The following is a 25446-nucleotide window of genomic DNA, read 5'->3' on the forward strand; positions in this document are numbered from 1 at the left end:
CCCACTCTGAAGCAGCCCAGTTCACCAGGATGAGCGAGCAGACAGGGCCCAGGGCCAGAGTCCCAGCTAATAACAGGGCTTCCTTCTGCCACAGAGGTTCCAGGAACCCAAGGCATTCTAGATCCTGGCTGTTTCTTATTTATTCTCTGGAGATAGTGGGACAGACCCATAGCCAACTGTCCATGAATCCATTCTCAGAGGTTCTGACTCAAGTTATAATAAGAGTCTTTTTAAAAAACCAACTTCTGATAAATTGTTAAGATGTCTACCAGGGCTACGCAGACAAAAGTCAAGTAAAGGAAGAATACCTCTGTAGTGCTTCATCTTCTTGAAGTTCAAATAGTTCTGACAATTTCTTTGAAAAAAGTAAAAAAGAAATAAATTGAGGAATTGTTAGTTTTGTAAGTTTATGAAAACCTATTAGATGAACACCCAACATACAAAATTATGAAATACCAAAGAAATCACAGTGTAATTAATCACAGTATGTAGCGATTTTTGCCTAAGGATGGGTTTGCTCACATTCAAGTATTTCCTGAGCACTTACTATGTACCAGTCATGAGGCGGCCTAAGTGAACAAAACAAATGTCCTTATCTTCCTGGACCTTAAATTCATTGGACATTTTAAAAAAAGATAGATTTATTTATTTATTTATTTATTTGTACAGACCAGAGGTGCAGGGGGTGAGAGGATTCACCAGACAGAATGGGGAACAGACCAGGCAGATTGAACAAAGTATACTGCTGAGGGGAGCAGTTGGCAAGAAGGAGAGGTCTGCTGGCCAGGGATCAAACTCATGATAGCATGGAGACTTAACCCCTATGCCACCAGGGAAGCCCCCATCAGATAATTTTTTTTTTAATTTTTTTGGTAAATTTTTTAAAAGATTTATTTATTTATACAAGCACTGGGTACAGTCAGAAGCATGGGGGGGGGGGGTGAGAGAATTCACCAGAGCCAGAGGGGAGAGCAGAACAGGCAGACAGACGGAGGACACTGCTGAGGGGAGCAGTGGGCGGCAGATGTCTGCATACCATGTGGGACCCTCGCCGGTGGCCGGGGATCGAACTGATGCTGCAGAAGCTGTGGGCAGCTTCGCAACCCAGCGCTCAACTGCTGCGCCACCGGGGAGGCCCGATCAGATAATTTTTAAAAGAGAAGGTCTCCCTTGATTTTACATGAGTCATTCATGAATTCTGTATACATTTACGGAGATATGCACAGCAATGCGCCAGATGCAGGCACAGCATCTTACCTCAAAAAACTCTCTTTATACCCCAGACTTACATACAAGTTAAATACACTGGCTCTGAGTGAATCACAGATTCCACATGGCTGAGATGTGCTTCTGATGCCTCAGTTTCCATTCAAGCACCATCCCTGCACTTGGTAGATACGTAAAAAATGCTTTTTTAAATTTAATGCCAAGTGATATAAAAACTAATTAAAAAATCTAACATCAAGTAAGTTTTACTATTATAAAAACAATTACAAAAATTTTTATCAAGGCCATTGATGGGCCTAAGTGGATAAAGGAATTATGGATCACCCTAATTAAGTTCTACAGAAAATGCAGATAAAACAATGCAGAAAACTCTGTCATCGGATTGCTGAGTTGCATTTAAGTTTAGATGTTAATGATACTATTTTTTTTTTTTTTTTTTTTAGAGGCATGCTTTATTTATTTATTTGTTTGTTTGTTTTTGTTTATACATGCACTGGGCACAGTCAGAAGCGCGGGAGGGTGAGAGAATTCACCAGAGCCAGAGCGGGGAGCAGAGCAGGCAGAAGGACCGAAGTACACTGCTGAGGGGAGCAGCGGGCGGCAGGAGAGGTCTGCGAGCCATGTGGGACCCTCCTCCGGTGGCCGGGGTGCAGCCGGGGATCGAATCGGCGCCGCAGAGGTCGCGGGCAGCTTCGCAACCCAGCGCTCAACCACTGCGCCACCAGGGAGGCCCATTGATACTATTTTTAAAGTCTCCCATCACTGAAAAGAACTTATCACCTATATAAAATTCTTATCAAAAACACATAACCGGTGGTCTAGGGGTTAAGTCTCAGTGCTATCACCCCAACGGCCTGAGTTCAATCCCTGGCCAGGGAGCTGACCCACAGGGCACAGTAGACCTCTCCTGTTTCGCCCGTTGCTCCCCTCAGCAGTGCATTTCGGTAGATCCACCTGTTCTGTTCCCCGCTCTGTCTCCGGTGAATCCTCTCACCCCTAGGGCCTCCCCGGTGGCGCAGCGGTTGAGCGCTGGGTTGCGAAGCTGCCCGCAGCCTCTGCGGCGCCGGTTCGATCCCCGGCTGCTCCCCGGCCACCAGAGGAGGGTCCCGCATGGCGCGCAGACCTCTCCTACTGCCCGCTGCTCCCCTCAGCAGTGTACTTCGGTCCTTCTGCCTGTTCTGTTCCCTGCTCTGGCTCTGGTGAATTCTCTCACCCTCCCGCGCTTCTGACTGTACCCAGTGCTTGTATAAATAAATAAATAAAAATAAAATAAAATAAATCTTGGGGAAAAAAAAGAGTTTTCAGTAAAAAAAAAAAAAAAATTGAATCCTCTCACCCCTTCACCCCCTGCACATCTGACCTATACCTCAGTTCTTCTGTGCAAAAACAAATAATCTTAAAAAAAAAAGTCATAAAAGACAAGGAAAAGTCAGAGTGTTTCCAGATCAAGAGATTAGAGACCCTGATCCCAGGGACCAGGAGGAAGTTGCTGTGAATAGCGTCAGGATAACTGTAACGTTACATGTTAAATAATAACATTTTCACCAGTTTGTACTGGTTACAATACAGGTGCCAGGCTGCCTTTGTATTGTATCAACATTAAAGGATCCAACTTTGATAAACATACTGTGGTTAAGTAAGAGAAAAACCTTGTTTTTAGGACATACACACTTAATGGGTAAAAGGATGCAACTGACTCTCAAATGGTTCAGAAAAATATGAGTATGTATATATAGGGATAATGATAAAGTCTAGGGATAATGATAAAGCAAATATGGAGGGATCTGGGTAAAGGATAGGCAGAATTTCTCTGATATTACCGCTACTTTTCTGTACATTAAAAATTATTTTAAAATAAAGACATGAATCTGAATCTAAGCACAGGCCACTTCTGTTATGCAAGAATTCATCTGGAATCAATTAAAAGGTGAGAAAATTGCAAAACAATATTCAAACAAAAAGGTAAGCCACCCCATTAGACCTTGTCAGGTAACAGCACGCATTAAAATGAACAAAGGATCCTTTTCAAGATTCTGAGCTGTGTCCAGAAGGGGCACAGATGTGGACTAATTACCAGCCTCTGAGGCGAGGCCATCAGCTCAGACTCCACAGACAGCCTGGGCAACACGGACTCACTTCAGGGTTCAGGGACGGGCACAGCCACCTCTCCAGCAACATGTCCCAGATTTTCTCCAAGTTAATGTCGTTCACGTCAGCTATTTCCTTAGCTGCTGCATGAATATCTGAGATAGTCAAGACGAAGAATTAAGAGAAGAAAAATCCAAACTCTCCACAAAAAAGATAACAAGATCAAAATGATCCCTTTCCTGGCACAGAAAGGTAAAGGGTCTTGTGCTCACCGGGATAGTCTCTGCCAGACGAATTCTGGATCCTCTGGCTGATGCTGCGGTGCTCGTACAGGCTGACAATGAGGTGCGCTGGCTTCCCGATGGCTTGTAGGTACTCGGTGGTGTTCAGCTTGTGGGCGATGAGCACAGCCTCGGTGCCCGACCGCCGGTACTGGATGTGAAGCTTCTTCAGCAAAGCCTCCGCCTTCTCGTGCTTCTCACCCTGATAAGAAATTCCAAGAGAAACTCTCATTTTCTAAAATCTCCAGGCTGAGATGAGGCAAGCAGCCATCTGTGTCCATCAAGGGCCTCCCTGTCTGGTTACATCCCTCAGCATCTACACAAAGCCTCGTGGTTCTTCATTTTGGACATCTAGCCCCTGGAAGGGGGCGTCGCAGAGGGCAGCGAGGTTTGCTAGGAGAATGCAGTGGACATGGAGAAGGAAGCGGAGCCTCCAGTCTCAGGCTCATACACACCTGAGGTGGGACATTCTGTAGCCACCGCTTGGCCAAGTACAGGCAGAATTTCAGACTGGACATCTTGAAGGAACCTAAGAAGAGAAAGAAAAGATTAACAAGCAAATTCTAGTCAAATTAGGTAAGCCACCTCGATCATTTTTTAAAATGATAGAGCTGTAAAGTCATAGTAAAAAGCAATTTAGGCCGGATGGGTGGAGACCAAGTAAGACGTGGAAGTCCAGCAGCTCCTGTAGTGTCTGTTCCTCTACTGGAGATTCCATGGACTCCTGGAAGGTCCCACCTGTGTGTGTCATAACTGGGTGGGACCCCTTGTGCTGTGGGACGACCTGCTGCTCTCACAGAGCATACACCTTGGATACCTTTGCAGATCAACTGCTCACACTCTAGTCTACGAATATGCTCTATTTTTAAAGACCAGTTCCTGGGCCTCCTTGGTGTTGCAAGGGGTCAAGTCTCAGCACTACAAAGCTACCCGCAGCCACTGTAGCACGAGTTCAATCTCCAGCCAGGGAGCTGACCCACAGGGTGCAGCAGATCTCTCCTGTCTCCCCGCTGCTCTCCTCAACAATGGATTTCAGTTGATCCTCCTGTTCTGCTCCCCACTGTTTCTGGTGAATCCTTTCATCCCTTGCACCTTGGCTTGTACTCCAATTCTTCTATGCATAAATAAATAAATCTTTAAAAAAAAAAAAAAACCAGCTCCTGGCCAAAGGTGATTTTTAAGTTATTTTCATTTTGCTAACCCCAACCTAGGGCAATCAGTGTCTGTGTTTGCACCTGCTTGATAATGTGGGAAGAGTGAGGGGCTCACTTCTGAGTGCTTGCTTGGCTGTTAGGCAGTAGTTGCTGATGTGCATTCCCACTGATGGGTGGATTGTGGGCATCCCTGTGGGGTGCTGGCGTCCCTGCAGGCTGATCAGCCAGCAAGGGGATTCGCTTAGTTGGCCTGAGCCTTTTCAACCCTTAGCAATGCCACAAGCGCAGAGACAGCACCCACGCTTCATACCCACTTGGAGACAAGTTCAAAGAATAACAAGCCCGCCACCTTTAAGCCCAATTATAGGAAGGATCCATACCTTCTGGGATTTCTTGGGCCAGGCTGATGGCAATAGCAACAGCCCACTCTGGGTTAACGATAGACAGTAAGTAGGACTCAATGGTTTGTGTGATCTTGGTTAATTCCTTGTTCATCAGGAGTGAGGGTTTAGCTTGTGTTAACTTCAGGAGTTTGGGCTTCAGCTTTTTTTCAAACACATGTTTGGCTATGGACACATACAAAGTATCCAAAGAGAACTTTAAAGAGAAGGAGAGAAAAGTTAAGGCTTCTTTGGATGCTTACTTTTCAGGGCTTTACACAAAAGCTTTCAATAACCCTTCTAGCCAGGGTCTGAGTTAGAGGATCAAGATAAGTCTTGCAAAGTTTTAAACCATTACCTTCATTAATTTAGAAATTAAGAGCAAGGTGGGGAAGGATTCTTCGCCGAGTTCTGTGGCTAGAAAGGAAACAAGGAAAGTCATGATTTGGTTAAGAAAAAGTTTTGAGGGCCTCCCTGGTGGCGCAAGGGATTTAGATGCAACCTATGAAACTATCCACAGCCACTGCAGCCCGAGTTCGATCCCTGGTCAGGGAGCTACCCACATGGTGCAGTAGACCTCTCTTGACTCCCCGCTGCTCTCCTCAGTAATGTATTTCAGTGGATGTGCCTGTTCTGTTCCCCACTCTGTCTCTGGTGAATCCTCTCACCCCCCACACCTCTGGCCTGTACCCCAGTTCTTGTATACATAAATTAAATAAATCTTTAAAAAAAAGAAGTTTTGACTATTCAGTAAAATGTGTAAGAAGTTCATGAACATACAGAGAATTTTCCAGAAGTTCTGTGCTGTGCCAAAGAATATCAGGTGAAAAGGCAGTCTAGTTTGGGCAGCTGCAGGCAGTGTTATCATGTGTTCCAACATATACTGGTATTCTAGGTCCACTGGGGGGGAGATTCTTCTGTACGACTTCAAATGCTTCAGAAGACTCAATGCCTACAAGAAAAAAAAAACAGTATGTTCCTGTTTTAAACAGCGATTAATCCAATCCACCTAGTTTTATGCCACGGTCGGTCTCCATTGTGAGAAGGTTTCATTTTCACCAAAATGATCTAAAGTTTTTCTAGTTTTACTTGGTGCTTTTCTTCTAATGCATAATTTCTGTGATTGTTAAAAAGACACAAGGAGAAAACCAAACCAATCTTGTTGGTGGGACGTTTGTAAGCAAGAGTTTGGCAACAGTTCTCTGTACTCTCTTCAAACAGCTTGAGATATACCTTAAAAAACTTGTTTATTTTCTTAATATGACTTTTTACTTTCCCATACAGTACAAATTTATGTAAAATTGTATGACATGTGACATGCCTAATCTCCGTAATGTTACCTAGCATAAAAATCTTAATATATTTTTCACTAGTGTAGGAGTACATTATAATTTAAAAGACCAAGAATTAAAGAACATTATCTTCAGAGATGTTTTTCCCATCCAGACAGGAATGAGTATCTAAAACAAGAGATAACATACACATTGAACTGAATATTATGAATAGTCTCAATCCCTTAGCTTTGAAGTTATTTTTACTCTTTTTTTTTTTAAATTAATTAATTATTTATTTATACAAGCACTGGGTATAGTCAGAAGCGCGGGTGGGTGAGAGAATTCACCAGAGCCAGACTGGGGAGCAGAGCAGGCAGAAGGACCGAAGCACACTGCTGAGGGGAGCAGCGGGCGGCAGGAGAGGTCTGCGCGCCATGTGGGACCCTCCCTCAGGTGGCCGGGGAGCAGCCGGGGATCAAACCGGCGCTGCAGAGGCTGCAGGCAGCTTCACAGCCCAGCGCTCAACCGCTGCGCCACCAGGGGAGGCCCTATTTTTACTCTTTATTACCTAATTAGTACATGTGGTTTTAATTAGGAAACACTTGAAACAAAACTACTGATATTTGGAATGTAACTCCAGAAGTTTTTTAAATTTGTATACTAATATAAATACATTCTTTTCAAAATATTAATTTCATTTTAAATACACAGGCAGTAGATCTAAAATTTATCATCTGTATCCCTTATCTTAAGTTAAATCTTACATTTTCAACCATTTTCATTTAATTTTTAATATCCCATTAAAAGATATAAAAGCTACTAGAGCCAAAATTCAGAAAAGACTAAAAAGTTCCTCAAAGTACTAAAGTGCAAGTGACACACTCCTGGATTTACCTACAACACAGGAAGCTAAATCTAACCTTGCTTTTTAGAAACTGTCCTTTCCCAGATGACAGATAATTTTGCCTTAATTCTTACAAATCAGTCTTTTGATGGCTTCATACCCTTGGGCAGATTTAAATTGCTTCAGGAAAGCAAAAATAGGACTAAGATAAATGATAAAACAGAGAACATGAACAATCTTTACTTTTCCTTTTTTAAAGAAAAGAAACTAGATAGGAGCTAATATTCAAAATCTACAAAGAATTCATAAGACTCAACAAAAAGAAAACCAATAACCCAATCAAAAAATGGGCTAAAGAGCTAAACAGATACTTCTCTAAAGAAGGCATACAGACGGTCCCCAGGCACATGAAAAAAATGCTCGCCACTCATCATCAAGGAGATGCAAATCAAAGCTCCAATGAGACACCACTTCATATCTCTGTGGCTCTGAGATGTCCCACATCAAATAAGACCAGAAGCCACAAGTGCCGTTGAGGGTGTAGAGGAAAGGAGCCCTTGTACACAGTTGGGAACATAGACTAGTCCAGTCCAGACAGTATGGAATTTTCTCAAAATATTAAAAACAGATCTCAAAATATTAAAACCAGAAAGTCCACTCTAGGTATCTACCCAAGGAATACAAAACACTAGTTTGAATGGATATATGTACTCCTATGTTTATTACAGCACTACTCACAATAGCCAAGCTATGGAAATAAACTAAGTACCCAACAGAAGATGGGTAGATTAAGAAAATGTGGTACATATACATAAAGGACTACTACACAGCTATTAAAAAGATGAACTCTTGCCATTTTCCACAACACTGATAGAACTGGAAGAGATTATACTAAACGAAGTAAGTCTGAAGGAAGAAGATAGGAGAAAGAAGAAGGATGATTTCATTCACAGGTAGAACAAAGAAATAAAGCAAAAAGAACAGACAAATAAAACCAAAACAGATTCTTGAAATTTGACAGCAGAAATGAGGCTACCTGAAGGGGAAGGTAGGTATTTGGAGCAAAGTGGGGATGGGGTTCAGTGGACTATGGTGAAGGATTACTGGGGCTTTGGTGGTGGGTGCAGAGGTGTGACTTGGTACTCCTAAAACATATACAGTCCTATAATCCAACACTACCTCACTAAACATAATTATAAAAATAATGAAAAGGAAACAGAATAAAATGTGGAATTTAAAGGGAGCTCAAATATCATCCAGAAAGACATTAGATTTTTCCAATAAAAATATAATTTTAAAGTATAAAATATGGGGCTTCCCCAGTGGCGCAGTGGTTGAGCGCTGGGTTGCGAAGCTGCCTAGCCGCCGGGCGAGGGTCCCACATGGCGCTCAGACCTCTCCTGCTGCCCGCTGCTCCCCTAAGCAGTGTACTTTGTCAGTCTGCCTGTTCTGCTCTCCGCTCTGGCTCTAGTGAATTCTCTCACCCTCCCGTGCTTCCGACTGTACCCAGTGCTTGTATAAATAAATAAATCTTAAAAAAAAAGAAGTATAAAATATGTTTTACCTGATTAATATTAATGTTGGTTATCTTTTCATCGGCTCTTTCTATAACTTTCAGGACAACTTCAATCATTTCATAATCATAGGGATTCAACTGTATAAAGACAAAAAATCAAAACTTGAGATGATGCAATTCTGATAGGATTTATTCAGTTATGTTCATCAGCACAGATTACAATATAAAATCTTAGTGTATTACAATATTAAACTAGACTGTTCTTTAAAAATGAATGGACATTTTCTGATCTCTAAAATTAGCTCAATTAGGTAAAAACACATGCTTTAGAATGTCTCAAAAACTACCAGGCAATATTGTTTTAACAAAGAACTGTTCTCAGGGCACTGAAAACAAAGAGTAATCGTCCGATTTTCATAATTCCTTAAGATTTTTACATTAAAATTCTATTTCTCCCATTTATGATGTGAAAACCAGAATAGGAAGAAATTGACCTTTTCTTGGAAATGACATAACCCAAAGTGTGGGTCTCCAAGCAAAAACTTCTAGAAGGATTTCATTCCAGCCCTAACCATATAGTAACATGTGAGGATTAATAGTGTGGCATCTAGACATGCTTAAAAAGAAACGAAGTATTCTCTTTGGTCTTTGTTTCTTTCTACACATCATTACTTTCCCCCCATTTTTTAAAATGCCAACTAAAGTTCACAAGAATAATGCTAAGTAAAAGAATGATTGAAGGTGATCTCTATGGCTCCTAGAAATCTTGAGCAAGTTAGAATTTTTTATAGAATTATATACAGGATATAAAATGGAGTATTTCTTGGGATCTGATTTTTTTTCAATATTTTATTTTATATAATTCTTACATCATTTTTCATTTTTGCACAATGTATGCATTTTCATTTTGGTTATATTCCCCATACAATTGCACCCCCCTTATTTTGACCCTAATCCTTCCTCTCCCCGCCTACCCCCAACCCCTGGAAGTGTGTCTCTGGTGGCTCTGGTGGGTCTGATCATTTTATTTCTCCTCCCACCCACCTAATTCCCTACCACACCACCCTTAAAGGTTGTAGTTCTCAGGTCTCCCAAAAAATATAATCAGACAAGAGGGCAGATATGTATGTATGGAGATATTCATTGTAATGATTTATAAGAAAATTAACAAAATAAGTGCCCATCTAAAAAGGCCGGATGATGCATAGTCGAGTCCATCTATTTAATGGAATCATAAATATGCACGTCACACCTGAGACAGATGCGTATGCACTTACGTGTGATGACAATGGAAGTGAAAAGCGAGGACAACAGGATAGCATGGTTGTCTGGACAGTCACCAAACTGCTGACATTTTTATGTATGGGGAGTGGGGTGATAAGAAAATTTCACTCCAATTTACACTTTTCTCTCTAGTTTGACCTTCTCCAAAGCAAGTGTGCGTGTCTCAAATATCTGAGGAAAACGGGGCTATTTCTATTTTTTAGAAAAAGGTAAGTATGGACAGAGAAAATTACTTCAAAATTAAAAATGTATGAGCAGTGCGGGCCTTACATTCTCAATATGTCACTACTACCAAGGGCAGGAGGGAGACGTGACCAACAGGTGCATCCCACCACGCCTACCTTACACAGGATCCCACTCAGGCTGATGACCAGATCTTTCGTGCTCATCAGCAAAGGCACCATCTCCACCGCTTTGGCCAGGAGTTTGGGATGCTGCTGCTCTGTGGCTTCCCTGCTGGCGTCTCCCTGGCCCTGGCTGGCGTTTGAGTTGCGAAGCAGCGTCTCGATGAACAGCTGGAGAGCCGCGTCACAGTCCAGCTGAAAGGTGCTAAAAAGGGGTGTGCAAGGTCAGGCTGGCGTCCACAGGGGCAACCACACAGACTTGGTCCTGCTCCATTGCTGCACCTCATCCTCCCACTGTGCTGTCTCTCCCTCCATCATCTACCGTCAGCAGACGACTGCTTTGAGACAGCAAATGTTCCTAGTGGGCTCGAGGCTGGGGTGGTTTGTAATAAACTGGAAAACTTTATGCCCTTCAGTAGAGCACTTCCATGTTCACACCTTTCACACAGCAGCCAGGACACACATGAGGCAGCGCTTGCAGTCACTGCCGGGGACAGCTGGATGGCCAGTGATGCCACCCTCCTCTGCAGGAACTGGGGAATAGCTCATCCACACAGAGGAACACCAGGCGGGAAATGGGGGGGTCAAGGGCGCTCATCTCAGAGGGAGCATTAGGAAATGCATGATGTAAGCGCCCAAATGGGGTGTGAAATATGATGGCATTTTGATAAATTAAAAAAAAACCAACACATCACGACCATAGAACTGAGGCATACAGCAAAGACAGGGTGGGGGGAGAAGGGTCAAAACAGGGACGGGAAGAACACAAGGGAACATGTGATGTTCGTGGGTGATAAGGCGACGGGACAACTATGGGGACTAAAATGATGTAATAAAAAACAAAACACATGTCAGTATACATGCAGGGAAAAACCATGAACAATGTAGATCAAACTCTTTCAACAGGGATTACTCCCTAAAAGGGGTGGGGAGCATGTGGGTTTTAATATGTTCGACCTGGATCAGCAAAAATGATAGATTTTACAATTAAAAATCAGGCTAGTAGAGACCCACTGATAATGGAAATGCCTTTCCACTTTTCTATTAAGATAGTGATGGTGTGATTTACTATAAAGTGACTGACATGTCAGTCATTAAATATTAAAATCATTCACTGAAAACCTAAAGGTCATCTAAAATTATTCCAATGGGCCCCTTGAGGCAAGGATGACACCCCCCTGGGAACACAGCCGGGACCCCGGGACTACAGCCTGGCTATCTGCAGCTCAGAAAAGGGGCCAGTAGCACTAAAACAACAAACACCTGCACAGAGATCAAAGAGACAGCGTCAGCGCCCACTTTGGGTCTGCAGCAGCCCCATGTGAAGGACCTATTTTTGTTATTGCAGAATGGTCAGTGTCTGGGTGTCATCACTAAATTTATTATTTTTTTTTTTTGGCAAAGAGTTATTTTATTTACTTATTTATTTAAACAAGCACTGGGTACAGGCAGAAGCGCGGGAGGGTGAGAGAATTCACCAGAGCAGGGAGCAGAGCAGGCAGAAGGACCAAAGTACACTGCTGAGGGGAGCAGCGGGCGGCAGGAGAGGTCTGCGCGCCATGTGGGACCCTCCTCCGGGATCAAACCAGCACCGCAGAGGCTGCGGGCAGCTTCGCAACCCAGCGCTCAACCGCTGCGCCACCGGGGAGGCCCTCATCACTAAATTTAAAAGCTAATTCCCCATTTCCTGCCCAGCAGGAAAGTCTGGGAGGCCTGAATGGGTAAGGGAGTAGACGGGACTGCCCTAGGCACCTGGACATTAAGCTGATGACCCGAAGAGCTGGAGCTCCTTTATGCTAATTCACATCATCAGTCAGGACATGCCCAACAGTAGTCACCCCAACTGATCAGTGATGCCTGGAGTATAAATAAAGCCTCTGTCCAGCAGACCCTCTTGTCTCGCCCACTGTTCTCCTTAGCAGTGTATTTTAATAAATCTACCTGTTCTGCTCCCCAAGCTGTCTCTGGTGAATTCTTTCACTCCGTCCCTCTGGCCTACCACCCGATTCTCCTCTAGAGGGCCACCTCTGGTCCCTGAAACAAGCCAAGAAGCCTCATTATCAGTGACTTCTATTTCACTGACCTGTCAACAGTTGGCTGAGGCCCTCATACCCTTAGTATTTTGGAAGTGGTCACTTCCTGTTGGACCTGGAGCAGGTCAAACACATGGGTTGTTTCCTCATGCACATATTGGTGATAATATGGACAGAAATTATAAGAGTAAAATGATGTGCGTGAAGGCACTTTGAAATTCACAATGTGTCAGCAAACCGGTTATCCTATTTACTAGAAACATCTGAGATAGACATTGAAAATCAATTATTCCTCCTCATCACGGTAAACTGTACCTGTAAGTTGCACACTCAGCCCTAATTGTTTTAATTCACTAACGATTTTTAAAAATTCTCCCTAAATTGTATTTTCCACTAATTTTTACTTTAAGATGACCTGGCTATAAGTTGATCTGATTTAGAAGTTTAATTGCTCATGAGAATCAGCTGGAGCTTGCAGTAAGGCTTTCTACACAATGTCTCCATCCAGACCTGGTGTAACCACCAGGGAGGGGCCCAGGAACCTCTATTTTTAACCTAGTGCCCAGGTGATGCCTATCATGAGGCAAGTTTGGGAAACACTAAACAGAGAATTAAAGCAGAGGGTTTAATCTGTTTTGGATTTATTCGTTGGGGGTAAGCAAAAGGAAGCAGCAGCATCTATGGAACCCAGGCAATTATCCTTCTAACACTGTGTTCTTGCAAGATAGGATTCTTCACAGTCAGCTAGCAGCAGAAACACCATAAAAATTTAGGGAACTTACTTGCAATATTCTAGAATGAGGCTTGTGTCCATATCTACATTCTCCACAAGAGCTTTAATGAGGTTTTTCTTGGTGAGAAAATGTTGTCTGAAAACTGGTTGAAAAGAAATCTAGGAATAAAAAGAGCAAAACACAAAAGCCCACTAAGCCAAAAGATAACAGGAGACTCCTTCGTCACTGGCCTGTGTACTGGCTTTTTTTTTTTTTTTTTTTTTTATGATTTGTTTATTTATACAAGAACCGGAGTACAGGCCAGATGTGTGGGAAGGTGAGAGGATTCACCAGAGACAGCTGGGAGCAGAACAGGCAGACCTTTTTGACTGAAATACACTGCTGAGGGGAGCAGTGGGTGAAACAGGAGAGGTCTGCTGCACCATGTGGGTATCTCCCTGGCTGGCCAGGATCGAACCTGTGCTGCAGAGGCTGCGGACAGCTTCACAGCGCAGCGCTCACCCGCCTGTACCACCAGGGAGGCCCTGGCTTTTTTTTTTTATAGCTCAATATTGTATCCCAGCTCCTCCAACTTTAATTTTTTTTTAAAAGATTTATTTATTTATTTATACAAGCACTGGGTACAGACAGAAGCACGGGAGGGTGACAGAATTCACTAGAGCCAGAGGGGAGAGCAGAGCAGGCAGATTGACTAAGTACATTGCTGAGGGGAGCAGCAGGCGGCAGGAGAGGTCTGCGCGCCATGTGGGACCCTCGCCAGCGGTTGGGGATCGAATCGGCGCTGCAGAGGCTGTGGGCAGCTTTGCAACCCAGCGCTCAACCGCTGCGCCACCGGGGAGGCCCTCCAACTTTAATTTTTATAACACTCCTCAAATTGTTCTGAGATTCCAGGTATATCTGGCTGAGGGTCCAAACACCGCTCTTAGTCACACCAACGTCTCCCTGGCTTTTCATCAATAAACGTGGTTGTTAGGCACGAGGGAATACCAGTCCCGTTCCTGCAGTGGGAAGAGGCTAGAAAACATACACCATTTTTTGAAAAATTATATTCCTGATGAGCCAACTCTTCGCAAAGAATACAGGAGTGTCTGTGTTTGTTTTTGCGAAGTGAAAAATGAGGACCACTCACACTTTTCTAGTAGTTCTTAAAGCTTGGTGCAGCTGGATGTCCATTTTAACATTGATATTTAACCAAATATAGTAGAACAAAACAAAAATATGAGGCTAAGAAAAAAGTTAGGCCTAAAATAGTATAGATGTCAATAAATACTTGATATATCCCTAGAACTGAAAAAGCTAAGCAGATGAAAATGTCAAACCTCCTTGGATTTCCTTAAAAATACAGAAAAAAGGAGCCTCCCTGGTGGCGCAAGGGGTTAAGTCGCAGCACTATAAAGCTATCAGCAGCCACTGCAGAATGAGTTCAATCCCCGCGACCTCTCCTGTCTCCCCGAGGCTCCCCTCAACAGTGTATATCAGTAGATCTGCCTGTTCTGCTCCCTACTCTGTCTCTGGTGAATCTTCTCACCCCTTGCACCTCTGGCCTGTACCACAGTTTTTGTATTCATAAAAAAATAAATCTTTGAAAAAAGGAAACACAGCAAAAGGTCCTTATTTGAGAGAGCCAATGTGTGCACTTAATACGACTCAAATGTTTAAGTCAGTTTACAGACATCTACTCTCCCAAAGTAAAGGACAATGAGACCTTTGTTTTCAATTTTCCAGCTGGGTGATCATCAGATTGGCTGAAACCAAGAATACTCACACCAAGTTTACCGAGACGGATACCCCACAGAGCATCGGTACTGAGCTCACGGAACTTCAGCTCCATTTCTATGTCCTGACAGAGACTGGCCAGCTGAGCGCCCACCAGAGATATTGCCTGAAAAATTAAAATAGAATTAAAATTCAATTGCAAGCAGAATACATCCTAACCTTTTAGATGAAACCCAGCACAAGAGCCGTCCCTTTCTGAGTGGTAGGCGTGTTACGTATTGCTCTGTGCACCGTCACAGCATATAACAGAGGTCATTCTGCTTTTCCTCGGATGCTATAAATTTAGAACAACTTTCCTTCTTAAAAAAAGGTCACATCTTAGCTAGCCTGCTAGCAAAACCCCCACAAAAGGCGTATTTTAAAACAAACAACATCAGAGAGTTTTGTATTCAATAAACACCCTACAGGAAAGAACTGGCTGGCAGGTCTAAGGTGTCAAGCACACAAGCCTAAGTGCAAGGAGGGAGGATCTATGGCTGCACGTGGATCGTAAGGAGTGAAAAATACTGTGACTCTTTGGGTTGAAGAATGCTGTTGACCTGCACGTACATTCACCCGCATGTCACTGGCCACAGAAGAGCCGGCAGAACACGAGTGGGTGAGCTCGCCACTTCCTCTGCTAAACCTTTAAGGTCTGGCAGCAGAGTCAACTTCATTTCTTCCCTAAATCTTTAAATCTTTGACAATGGAAGGTGTGTCCTTGGGTCATACCAAAATTTTGTCGTAATTCTGCCAAGCTTTATCGATGAGCTTCCAGAGATTTTCGAACACTTCTTTTTGGGGTAGGAGAGTGCAGTAACCCAATGCCAAGTCAAGGTCCACCAGGCGGCAGTTAAATACCTGTAGGAAGAGAGCACCGAGAGAGGCCAATTCTTTACCAACGGAGCAGAATTAAATCTCTAACAGCTTGTCACTAAGCTTGATCACAAACCCACCAGGGACCAGCCTTTCCATGAAGTTACTTGGAGTAACAGTTTCAACTGGTCTGCTTAGTTTCAATGTCCTTTATTGCTTTTGTTGTAAATTTAAGCAAAGTGGCTGACAAGTTCTATAGGCAGAGAACCACCATTAATGTTTCCCTCTTTGTTGAATGCCTAGGAGTTCCCACCTCTTGAAAGTAAAAAGGGAATTTCTCCTGTTATGATCCTATTTCTCTGTTCCCCTTCAGAGAAAATGACTGTGGAAGACTATCTCCTGTCCAAGAGGCTCAAAAATTATTTGTTGATGACTCACACTTAGTGACTTTAAGAGACTAATGTACTACCTACTGCGCTGATAAGGCACCTACACTTCGATTTTAAAACATTACAAAAAACTATAATAATCAAAACAGTGTAGTAGCGGCATAGAGACAAATAGGCCAATAGAATTGAATAGAGCACCCAGGGATAATACATATATGATCAAATGATGGTCAACAATGGCACCAAGATCACTTAATGGGTAGCTAAGTCTCTTCAACCAATAGCGATGAGAAAACTAGATATCCACATGCCACAAAAAATGACATTGGACTCTTCCTTATCTGACAACACTTAAAAATTAACTCAAAACAGACTAAAAATAGAACCATGATCTTGTTTGGCACAAGATTCATTAGTAAGGACAGTTTTACTTCATCATGAATGAGCATCAGAAGGCAAAATGTGATGTCGCAAAGTCAGACCTGCTAGGCACTGAAAATGCACAAAACAGAAATTCTAGAAAATAAGCATGCTGAATAAGTATTTCCCATGAAGTCACAGGGAAAAGATTCAGGAAATGCAACAAGAAATGATCGTTGTTACTGTCAGACCCTGTCCTCACTCCGTAACCTGAAGAGGAAAGACTTGCAGATTAAAGGAGACTAAGAGATGGTTGCGAAACAGAACACACATTTATGTTTCCACGCGTATCTATCTCATGGGTGCGTATGCTAGGCTCATTGGAAGGCTTTTATCCTTCAAATGAGAAGCTAAAATGGGGACAGACGTGGGAAAAATTGGCTATCATTTCATAAGTGGTCAACGGATTATCAACGATTATAGTTAAAAAACCCGCCAGCAACAATGAGCAATGAAGGTTTTGAAGTTTTGAACGGAATGCTATGGGACTAAAGCACATGCACTGCTGACTGAGACAAAAGCAAAACACAAAAGAGCAGGTGTCAAGAACGCACTCACCTTGTGCAGCAGTCTCGTAGCGTTTCCCCTGATAAATGTGACCGCCTTTTCTTTCAAGTCCATCACAACACGCCTTGAAGTGATCAAGGTGGCCTCTCCAAATAACTTTTAGAAAAGAACAAAAAAGAATCTTTAGGTATTTCTAGGTATCAGTCTGAAAACTCTTCTTAAAGCTCAAGAAACTTTGAGAAGTCATCAATATATGCAAAAAGTCCAATCTACCAATCTGCAAGGACAAGAAGCTGGGGCTGAGGGAGAATTGACAGGGAAAAGGCAAAAAGAACCTTCTTAAGTCTTGATTGTGGTGCTGATGGGCACTGAATATATTGGTTGACACACTTAAAATATGTGCATTTTATTTTTGAAAGCTATCCTTTCAATAAAGTTGACTAAATAAAATGTTCAGGCATTCAATAAATATTAATAGAGTAGTAGAAATGAACATAATGCCTCTGAGACCAGTTTCATAAGACAGTCATCAACAGGCAGGTTGTATTCTAGAATCCTCTCAAGGATACTGTCAGGTATCAGACAGTAGACAGAGTTGTGACCCAGTGTGGTCACCCAGGGTGGACTGGGGGGAACTCACAACAGAAAACTGCAAGTGACTTAATGCACTCCCTGAATCATTATCCTCACTTGAGAAATGGAGATTCGGGGTTGTTGTAAAGATCGGGCGTGAAAACATGGCCAAGCACCTTGAACTACACCTGAATCTCAGTAGAGGCTCAACAGATGTTTCTTAAATTGGACGCAAGACTGATTTCCTTGCTAGCAATTTGCAAGTAGGAGACTGTGGGCTCTAATTTCTCTGTTTGGCAATGCCTTTGTGTCTCTCTCTTCACCCAGAATGAAAGCATTTTTCCTCGAAACTATACCTTTTCACTCAAACTGGCATTCATGAAGTTTGACACCGAGTGCTGCAGACAGATACCAAAAGAGCACACTAAAAATCCCAGGGCCAGCTCCCACTGGCTGGATTCCTGAAGGTTCTGAAGCAGGGCGGAGATGGAACTTATAATAGGTAAGATAAGGTTGTCTCCTGTAAGATGATGAAAATGTATCAATTAGTGCTCAGATTTCTTAAAGAAAGATCTTATTGGAAACTTTTTAAGGACAGCCTACTACTTCAAAGAACGGTCATAGCATTTGGACTTAAAGTTAGCAAATGAGAGCATTCACCTGAGGCTTGAATTACATCAGATCATAACTTAAGTCGAGTAGATAATGAGTCATTTGGATGGTAACTTGTCTATTCTTACTGAGATGCTTCCACCATTTGTTGAGGAAGATCATCTCTCCCTTTGGAAGACCAAAGCTTAAGGACAGATTCACAAACCTTAAGGTTGTAAGAGAAAGGACATAATTTCCTGACCCTCTGGAAGATAACAATGTAATAGTAATAAGCAGTAAGTACACTTGGACTTTAAGTTAGGCTGATGTTCAGGATTCATATTCACACTTAGGAATTTACAAAATCTTAACACAATGCTTTACATTTCCGTTGTCAAATACCTTCACTGATGGAGCAGTATGGCAAACTTGTGGAATTCAGGGGATGTCGCTTGCCTTCTGCAGTTGAGAACAAATAAATAAATAATACAAAGTAAAATAACTTTTCTCAGATGCATGTTCCTGGAGATATTTAAATTTTGTGCTATTATTAATATTCTAAAGCAAAGTGCTACTGAAAGGTCAAATACAGAACACAGTTAAAAGTGCAACTTGATCCAGCTCTGTAAATGGAACACATCCGTGCAATGGCATCCTAATCAGAAAACCGAACATTAGCAGCATCCCTGGAGTCCCCTCATATCCTCCTGCAGACATCACCCACCCCAAGTCGTTACCCAGCACCCCGACTTTCACCACGGCTTCATTCATTCTCCCCTGTCCTTATGCCTTCTGGCACTGAACCCTACGTGAGGCCTGCTTTATGTCTGCATTTTTGGTCAACCTTATGCCTGTGGGATTCTTCCACATCACTGTGTGTATTGCAAGTTCCAAACCTCTGGCGCTTAAACTTGTAAAAGGCAAATTACGATACAGATGAGAGTTACCAGCTGCAGGCGTGAGTGATGAAATCAATTCATAAATGACAGGCAGCACCACGTGGGACTCGAGAACGATCCCATCCTCGCTGAAGAAGTCATTGTAGGACCACTCCTCATAGGGGTCTTTCTGAGTTCCCAACGCAGTCTAAATACCAAGCCATGCAGAGAAGAGACAAATGAGGGCACTCCAAGGCACACAGATCAGCAGCTTGGGGCAAGAGCCAATGTACTAGAGCCAAACACAGTCTGTATGGTGACATACAGCTGTGTAGTCTGTTTCTTCCGGTCAATGGCTTGTCGCCAGGCCAGTTTAAATGAAATTGCTAGGGGGGCTCCCGGGTGGCCTAGGGGTTAAGTCTCAGCACTACCACCTCGAAGGCCTGTGTTTGATCCCTGGCCAGGGAGCAGACCCACATGGCGCAGCAGACCTTTCCTGTCTCCCCGCTGCTTCCCTCAGCAGTGGATTTCAGTAAATCCCCTTGTTCTGCTCCCCACACTGTCTCCGATGAATACTCTCACGCCCCTACACCCTAGTTCTACACAAAAACAAATAAAAGTCTTTTTAAAAAAATAAATACAGGGCCTCCCCGGTGGCACAGCGGGTTGAGCGCAGTGCTATGGAGCTGTCTGCAGCCTCTGCGGTGCAGGTTCGATTCCCAGTCAGCCAGGGAGATACCCACATGGTGTGACAGACCTCTCCTGTCTCGCCTGCTGCTCCCCTCAGCAGTGTTTTTAGTTGTCTGCCTGTTCTGCTTCCCGCTCTGTCTCTGGTGAAGTCTCTCACCCTCCTGTGCCTCGGCCTATACCCCGCTTCTTGTATAAATAAATAAATCTTTAAAATATATATATATATATATATATATATATATATATAAAAATACATAAATGAAACTGCTACTCTGGGGTGATGACAACATCAGGAAAGGCCTTGTTTGAGGCCCACTGTTACAAAAGATGGTGTAAACTGAAGCCAATAATGCCAATAACATGACTGGGAAAGAGAAATGGACTTGTGCCCTTAAGCTGCTTTTTAGCATAAGAAAGCACAAGGGGTGGAGTTGGTGTTTTGTAAGTTATGCAGGAGATATGAAGCATAATGGATTTGGGGCTGGGGGGTTGGGTTGTTTAAGGAAAAGAAATTCGAGGGCAACTTACTTTCATCAGAATGCCACAGTCATCCATCTGGCACTGCTGGGAAAGCTGGACAGCCGTCAAGGTGTATTTACACAGTTCTAGAGCATCGAGTAACATATCTGAAGGAAAGAGGAAAAACTGAACTAACACTGTTTTCGATTAATAAAAAAAACCTTTTAATTATTGTTAACAATTCTAAGGAAGGCCACAGAGAAAGGCCCGTAGCTTTAACTGCCCTACACAGCACGACTCGATTCTCCACCAGCAACTGGCTAGAAAGTGAGATGGGTCATGGCATCACAAATTCACAGTCCCCTGAAAAATCATCCACCGTCAGAAATGACACTGGCGGTTTCAGAAACACTGCCGAACAATAATCCCCACTGAGAACGTGTGACAACGGTCCCTTTGTAAGCCTGAGGTGATGCCTCCAGTCCTCCAGTCACTGCCGTGTCCTGCCATCACAGACAGGCATTTGGGAGAAGCCTGCGATGAGGCATGCACACGAAGCCGTGCCCAGGGGACCCGCACCTGGACTGCAGATGGTGGCGGCCTGGCATGCCAGGTCATGGATCTCGGAAGGGAGATTCAGTCCCACTGGGGTCACCATCGGGATGTCATTGGCCAACATGTGACACAGTTTCTGACACGTCAGGAACAGCCACCTCCCGGTGTTGGCGACGCAGTGATACTGAAACAGGTCCCTGCAGGGAGGAAAGCGCCAGAAGTCAGAACACCCGGAACAAAAGCAGGTGCAGCCGCCTTTCTTGGACTTAAATCAAATCCCTATCAGTATTTAAAATGCTTCTAGAATGTTCTCGCTTCCTGTATACAGTGCACTTTTTGGACTCACTGGACACCATGCAGGCCAGGGTGCACGGCATGGCCATGTCAGTGGTTCTGCTGCCCACGGCACCCTGGTCACTACTTGCCTCCTGTCTGTCGCTTTCTGGCCCATACGTGCAGAAGCACTTTCATGACAACGCAAGTGTCCGGGACCCTCCCCTCATCACCGTGGGAGTAAAGGAAGTTAAGGTTACTTTTGGACGGACGAGCTATGAGGCAGAGTCTGCAAGGTCACCTGCATTTTTCCAGCACCGTTTTGACATTCCCATCCTTCAAGGCCCTCCAGGCCAGCTCGGCCTCCAGCTCGGGTGTGGACACCTGCAGGGCCAGCGCCTGTCTGTGCAGCCTTGCCCAGGCGCTCGGGCCACTCCCTGCCATGGCCCCGGGCTCGGAGGTGCTGCTGGGTTTGTGTTCAGCCCGCACCACCTGGTGAGCTTTTATGTGCCGTTCTCGGAGCTCGGCCACCAGGGAGCTGCTGCTGTAGTCTCCAAATGCCAGGAAGACCTCAAAGTTCTCCTGCGCAAGGCAACGGGACAGAGGAGCAAGGGCGTTGGAAGAAGCATCCATGTGTGTCTTAAACTGCCCCTACCTCTCCCTCAAAGACCCACTATGAAAAGGCTGGAAAATAGAACTAAGAAAGAACCAAAAACAAAAAATAGAACCAAAAACGCTCTTGACAAGCACTGTGAACACAAGGTAATGGTAAAAGGCAGAAGTGAAATCTCTGATGATGTCAGTTACCTTCTGGAGAAAAGTGACTGCGCAGTAAGTCTTTCAACTAAGTGTTGAACTCTCAGAGTTGGAAGAAGTTTTCTTAGAACAGACAAGAAAATGAAAAACCCATCACTTTAACCCACTTGAGGTGATGGAAAGCAGGGTGATGGGGATGGCTGCGTGAAACTGCAATTATAATGAACGCTGCTGAATTACACACTGAAAAACAGGTAACAGCAAATTTCATGGAGCGTATATTTTGCCACCATTTAAAATAGTAATGCAGTACACCAACAGCCACTGAATTACACACTTTAAATGGATGAAATGTATGGTGTGTGAATTTCATCTCAAGAGTTGTTTTAAAAGAGAGACAGAGAAGGAACACCAGCCTATCTAAAGCACTCCAAGGCTAGCACAGAAAATTTTAAGGAGGGACTGATCACTATGTCAAGTGCACGTAGCCAAGAGATTACGGCCACTGCAGCTGAACATCTTTACCTGTAGGCTAGCAATCGTTTTAAGCAGTTTTAAGTTGTCTTCACATTCATCCTTCTTCTGCAGATTGTCTATAAGTGAATTTTTAAAAGTTACATCAGACATCAAATTCCCACATACACAGAATTCCTAAAAGCCAAGATTTTAATTAGTTTTGGTTTTCTGAAGTTTCCACTAGTTCTTTTCAGTTGCTGATATAAGACAATTTTAACACAAAATGAAATCTGATTATTTTTTCTGTGGGTAAAAAAGAGACGTGTTTGGGATACAAGAGAAATGGCAAATTTTCTGAAATAAAGTGTGGCTTTTCTTTTTCCAAGAGAGTTACCTTGTTGATTGTTTAAGTTCAAGTTAAATGAGCTTTTTCCACAGGTCACTCAGAAATGAGAAGTGACCAAATGAGAGGTGAAATTTGAGTCATAAATGCAAGGTACCCGGAGGGAGCTAGCCCACATTAAACAGCTTCCAGAGCATACCAACAAGGGATAGGCTATCTTTAGAGGCTTCTGTTCTTATACTGGGGATCAAAATGATAAGGGAAGCCCTTCCTACCTGCAGGGAAGACTTTTCCTGCTAGAAAACAGGTGAAATGAATAAGAACCATTGGAGCCACAAAAGCCGTGGGCGAGGATAGACAGTCACTGACGCCCCTTCTGAAAAGATTTACTTCCTACCCGAGAAGAGGAAACAGGCAGAACCTACCTTTTTGGCTGTCACACAGCATTTTAAGAATGTCCACCGCTGTCTTTGCTACAGACATCCTCCAGGCCTTGTCCTAAAAAGTACAAAATGAAACCGACTCTTCATTCGCCATTTCCGTGGAAGCACACACACAGAAAATCCAGAGAACCAGAAAAAAAAATAATAAAAATGGCTGCAAAATGAAAGGTCCATGTTAGAGAGGGTTGGACAGCTGAGAAGTGGCTCATAATTGAAAAAAATATATAAGCTGAACATGAAAAACGCCAGGATGGACTCTTAGATGTGTGACTTAGGACAAGGACAGAATAGGCAAATCTCCCAAAAGTCCTTCAAGCTACACTATAATCAACAGGCACTTGGGTAACTTCTTTTTGTTGTTTTTTTTTAACAGTTGTATTTATTATTTGAGAAAACATTTTGGGGGGGCCTCCCTGGTGGCTCAAGCGATTAAGAATACAACCTATGAACTCATCCACAGCCTCTGCAGTACGAGTTCGATCCCCCGGCCAGGGAGCTACCCACATGGCACAACAGAACCTCTCCTGTCTCGCCCGCTGCTCCCCTCAACAGGGTATTTCAGTTAATCTACCTGTTCTGTTCCCCACTCTGTCTCTAGTGAATCCTCTCACCCCCCTGCACCTCTGGCCTATACCCCGGTTCTTGTATGCATAAATAAATCTTAAAAAAAACAAAAAACATTTTGGAAGTTCTCTGGAAAAGTCAAAAAGAACTGAACTTGTTGAGTCTAGAGAATAGAAGTCTTTGAAACCACCATTATTTATCTCCAAGACAAAGATTTAAAAAAGAGAGAAGAAAAACCAAAGACGGAAAGGCTGTCATTAAAACACAGGAGGTGTATAAAATCCTTGTCAGGGTCAGGACCGTACAAAGCTCTCAAACGTTTGCACATGGGATGCAGTTCACGCTGGCGGTGGAAACAGACTCTGCTGCCCCACTGATTAGAGCTGAGATTCTCCTCCTTTCTGAGAACCTTGGGAAAGTCACTTACCTTCAGATTTTAGTTTCTGAACTTAATCTATAAGGATCTAATAGTACATAGTCCACTTAGAGTATTTAACCTAATACCTACCACATAACAATAAAAACATAGTGTTAGAAGTTGGAGAAAAACCTCATTTCTCTAGAGGTTAAAAAAATGACCAAATTGAACCACTGAGAAAAGTGAGGGGATACCTGAAAGAATTAAAAAAAAAACTCAACTGTCCTGAATAATTTAGGTGTGGCTCATCTCTACAAAGAAGTGAGTTGGGGCCTCTTTGGTAGCACAGGGGTTAAGTCTCAGCGCTATCAAGCTATTGCCAGCCACTGTGGCCTAAATTCAATCCTGAGCCAGAGAGCTGACCCACATGGTGCAGCAGACCACTCCTGTCTCCCCGCTGCTCCCCTCAGCAGTGTATTTCAGCCAATCTGCCCATTCTGCTCCATACTCTGTCTCTGATGAATCCTCATACCCCAACCCCACGCACCTCTGGCCTGCACCCCAGTTCTTATATGCATAAATAAATAAAATAAAATAAACATTAAAAAAAAGTCGGCTCTCTGGAAACCATTTCTCAGTTTCAAGGCTCTAACTCCTTTAGATTTACTTGGTTCTGGGGCTGACTGCCTGGTAGTAATGACGATGTCCTATGCCATGTGAAACATGCTTATACAGCAAGGGAGTATTGAAAATCCTTTCTGGGCAGCAAGTCCAATTAGTCCTTCCGATTTGCAGATCTTGAGTTATTCAGGGCAGACACAGCCACTGCTCCAAAGCAGCTGTATTTGTTTTTTCCTATGTAGCAAATTTACACAGGAGTTTTTACACGAGGACATTCTAGCAGTGCCCATCTTTTCTGTCCTACTGATGAATATCCATAAAAATTAGATCTGTCGACATTTATTCAGTGAAAATCTCACCTCTTCAGAATTATCTGGTTCTTCTTGTAATGCCAGTCGTGCCCAGATGATGACTCTTTCTGCAGTTTTCTCAGCCTGGGCAGGAGGCAGAGACCTCAACAGAGATATACAGTCTTCACCCTACAGGATTAGAAAGGAAGAAAGTGCAGCTGGCGCCTGCAAGGACAGTTTCTTTTCTACCTAAGAAGATCAGAAAGATCGTTCTGAAAATAAATAGGAAAAAAAGAAAAGGAAAATGGTACATTTTAAAAATGTGAAAATTGGGTTTTAATGATGGCAAGCTGAAAAAATATAATAAAAATACCACCCTTTGTGCAAAAGAGAGGCTGATTTCCTAAGCATGCCTATGGTTACAGTAATACATAAAATAAAGACACTTAAGAAACACCAAAAGAAAACCACTAACCATTCTGGAATCAAAGGGTCCTACTGTATTTACAAAACATAAGCCTGAGTTTGTTAATTGCCAGAGCACAAAAGT

At 43.2% G+C, this 25446-nt stretch overlaps 1 protein-coding gene across 1 annotated transcript in view; it reads right to left on the reverse strand.

The window, feature by feature from the left end:
• The window catches only part of KNTC1 (kinetochore associated 1), a gene marked incomplete at its 5' end in the record, with an annotated part of 60273 nt that overhangs the window by 8489 nt on the left and 26338 nt on the right, over positions 1-25446 (reverse strand). Inside the window, 22 exons of the mRNA XM_084253758.1 lie at positions 309-355; positions 3364-3470; positions 3588-3798; positions 4052-4125; positions 5131-5347; positions 5489-5547; positions 5911-6082; positions 8813-8902; positions 10390-10597; positions 13208-13317; positions 14925-15041; positions 15647-15775; positions 17098-17202; positions 17976-18139; positions 18613-18669; positions 19158-19296; positions 20307-20404; positions 20817-20989; positions 21367-21647; positions 22347-22414; positions 23046-23118; positions 24966-25085. Of these exons, the coding sequence (XP_084109884.1) occupies positions 309-355; positions 3364-3470; positions 3588-3798; positions 4052-4125; positions 5131-5347; positions 5489-5547; positions 5911-6082; positions 8813-8902; positions 10390-10597; positions 13208-13317; positions 14925-15041; positions 15647-15775; positions 17098-17202; positions 17976-18139; positions 18613-18669; positions 19158-19296; positions 20307-20404; positions 20817-20989; positions 21367-21647; positions 22347-22414; positions 23046-23118; positions 24966-25085 (2819 nt within the window). The remainder of the gene's footprint in view (positions 1-308; positions 356-3363; positions 3471-3587; positions 3799-4051; positions 4126-5130; positions 5348-5488; positions 5548-5910; positions 6083-8812; positions 8903-10389; positions 10598-13207; positions 13318-14924; positions 15042-15646; positions 15776-17097; positions 17203-17975; positions 18140-18612; positions 18670-19157; positions 19297-20306; positions 20405-20816; positions 20990-21366; positions 21648-22346; positions 22415-23045; positions 23119-24965; positions 25086-25446) is intronic.

This window comes from Talpa europaea (assembly GCF_964194135.1).
Source record: "Talpa europaea genome assembly, chromosome: 14".
Taxonomy (NCBI): domain Eukaryota; kingdom Metazoa; phylum Chordata; class Mammalia; order Eulipotyphla; family Talpidae; genus Talpa; species Talpa europaea.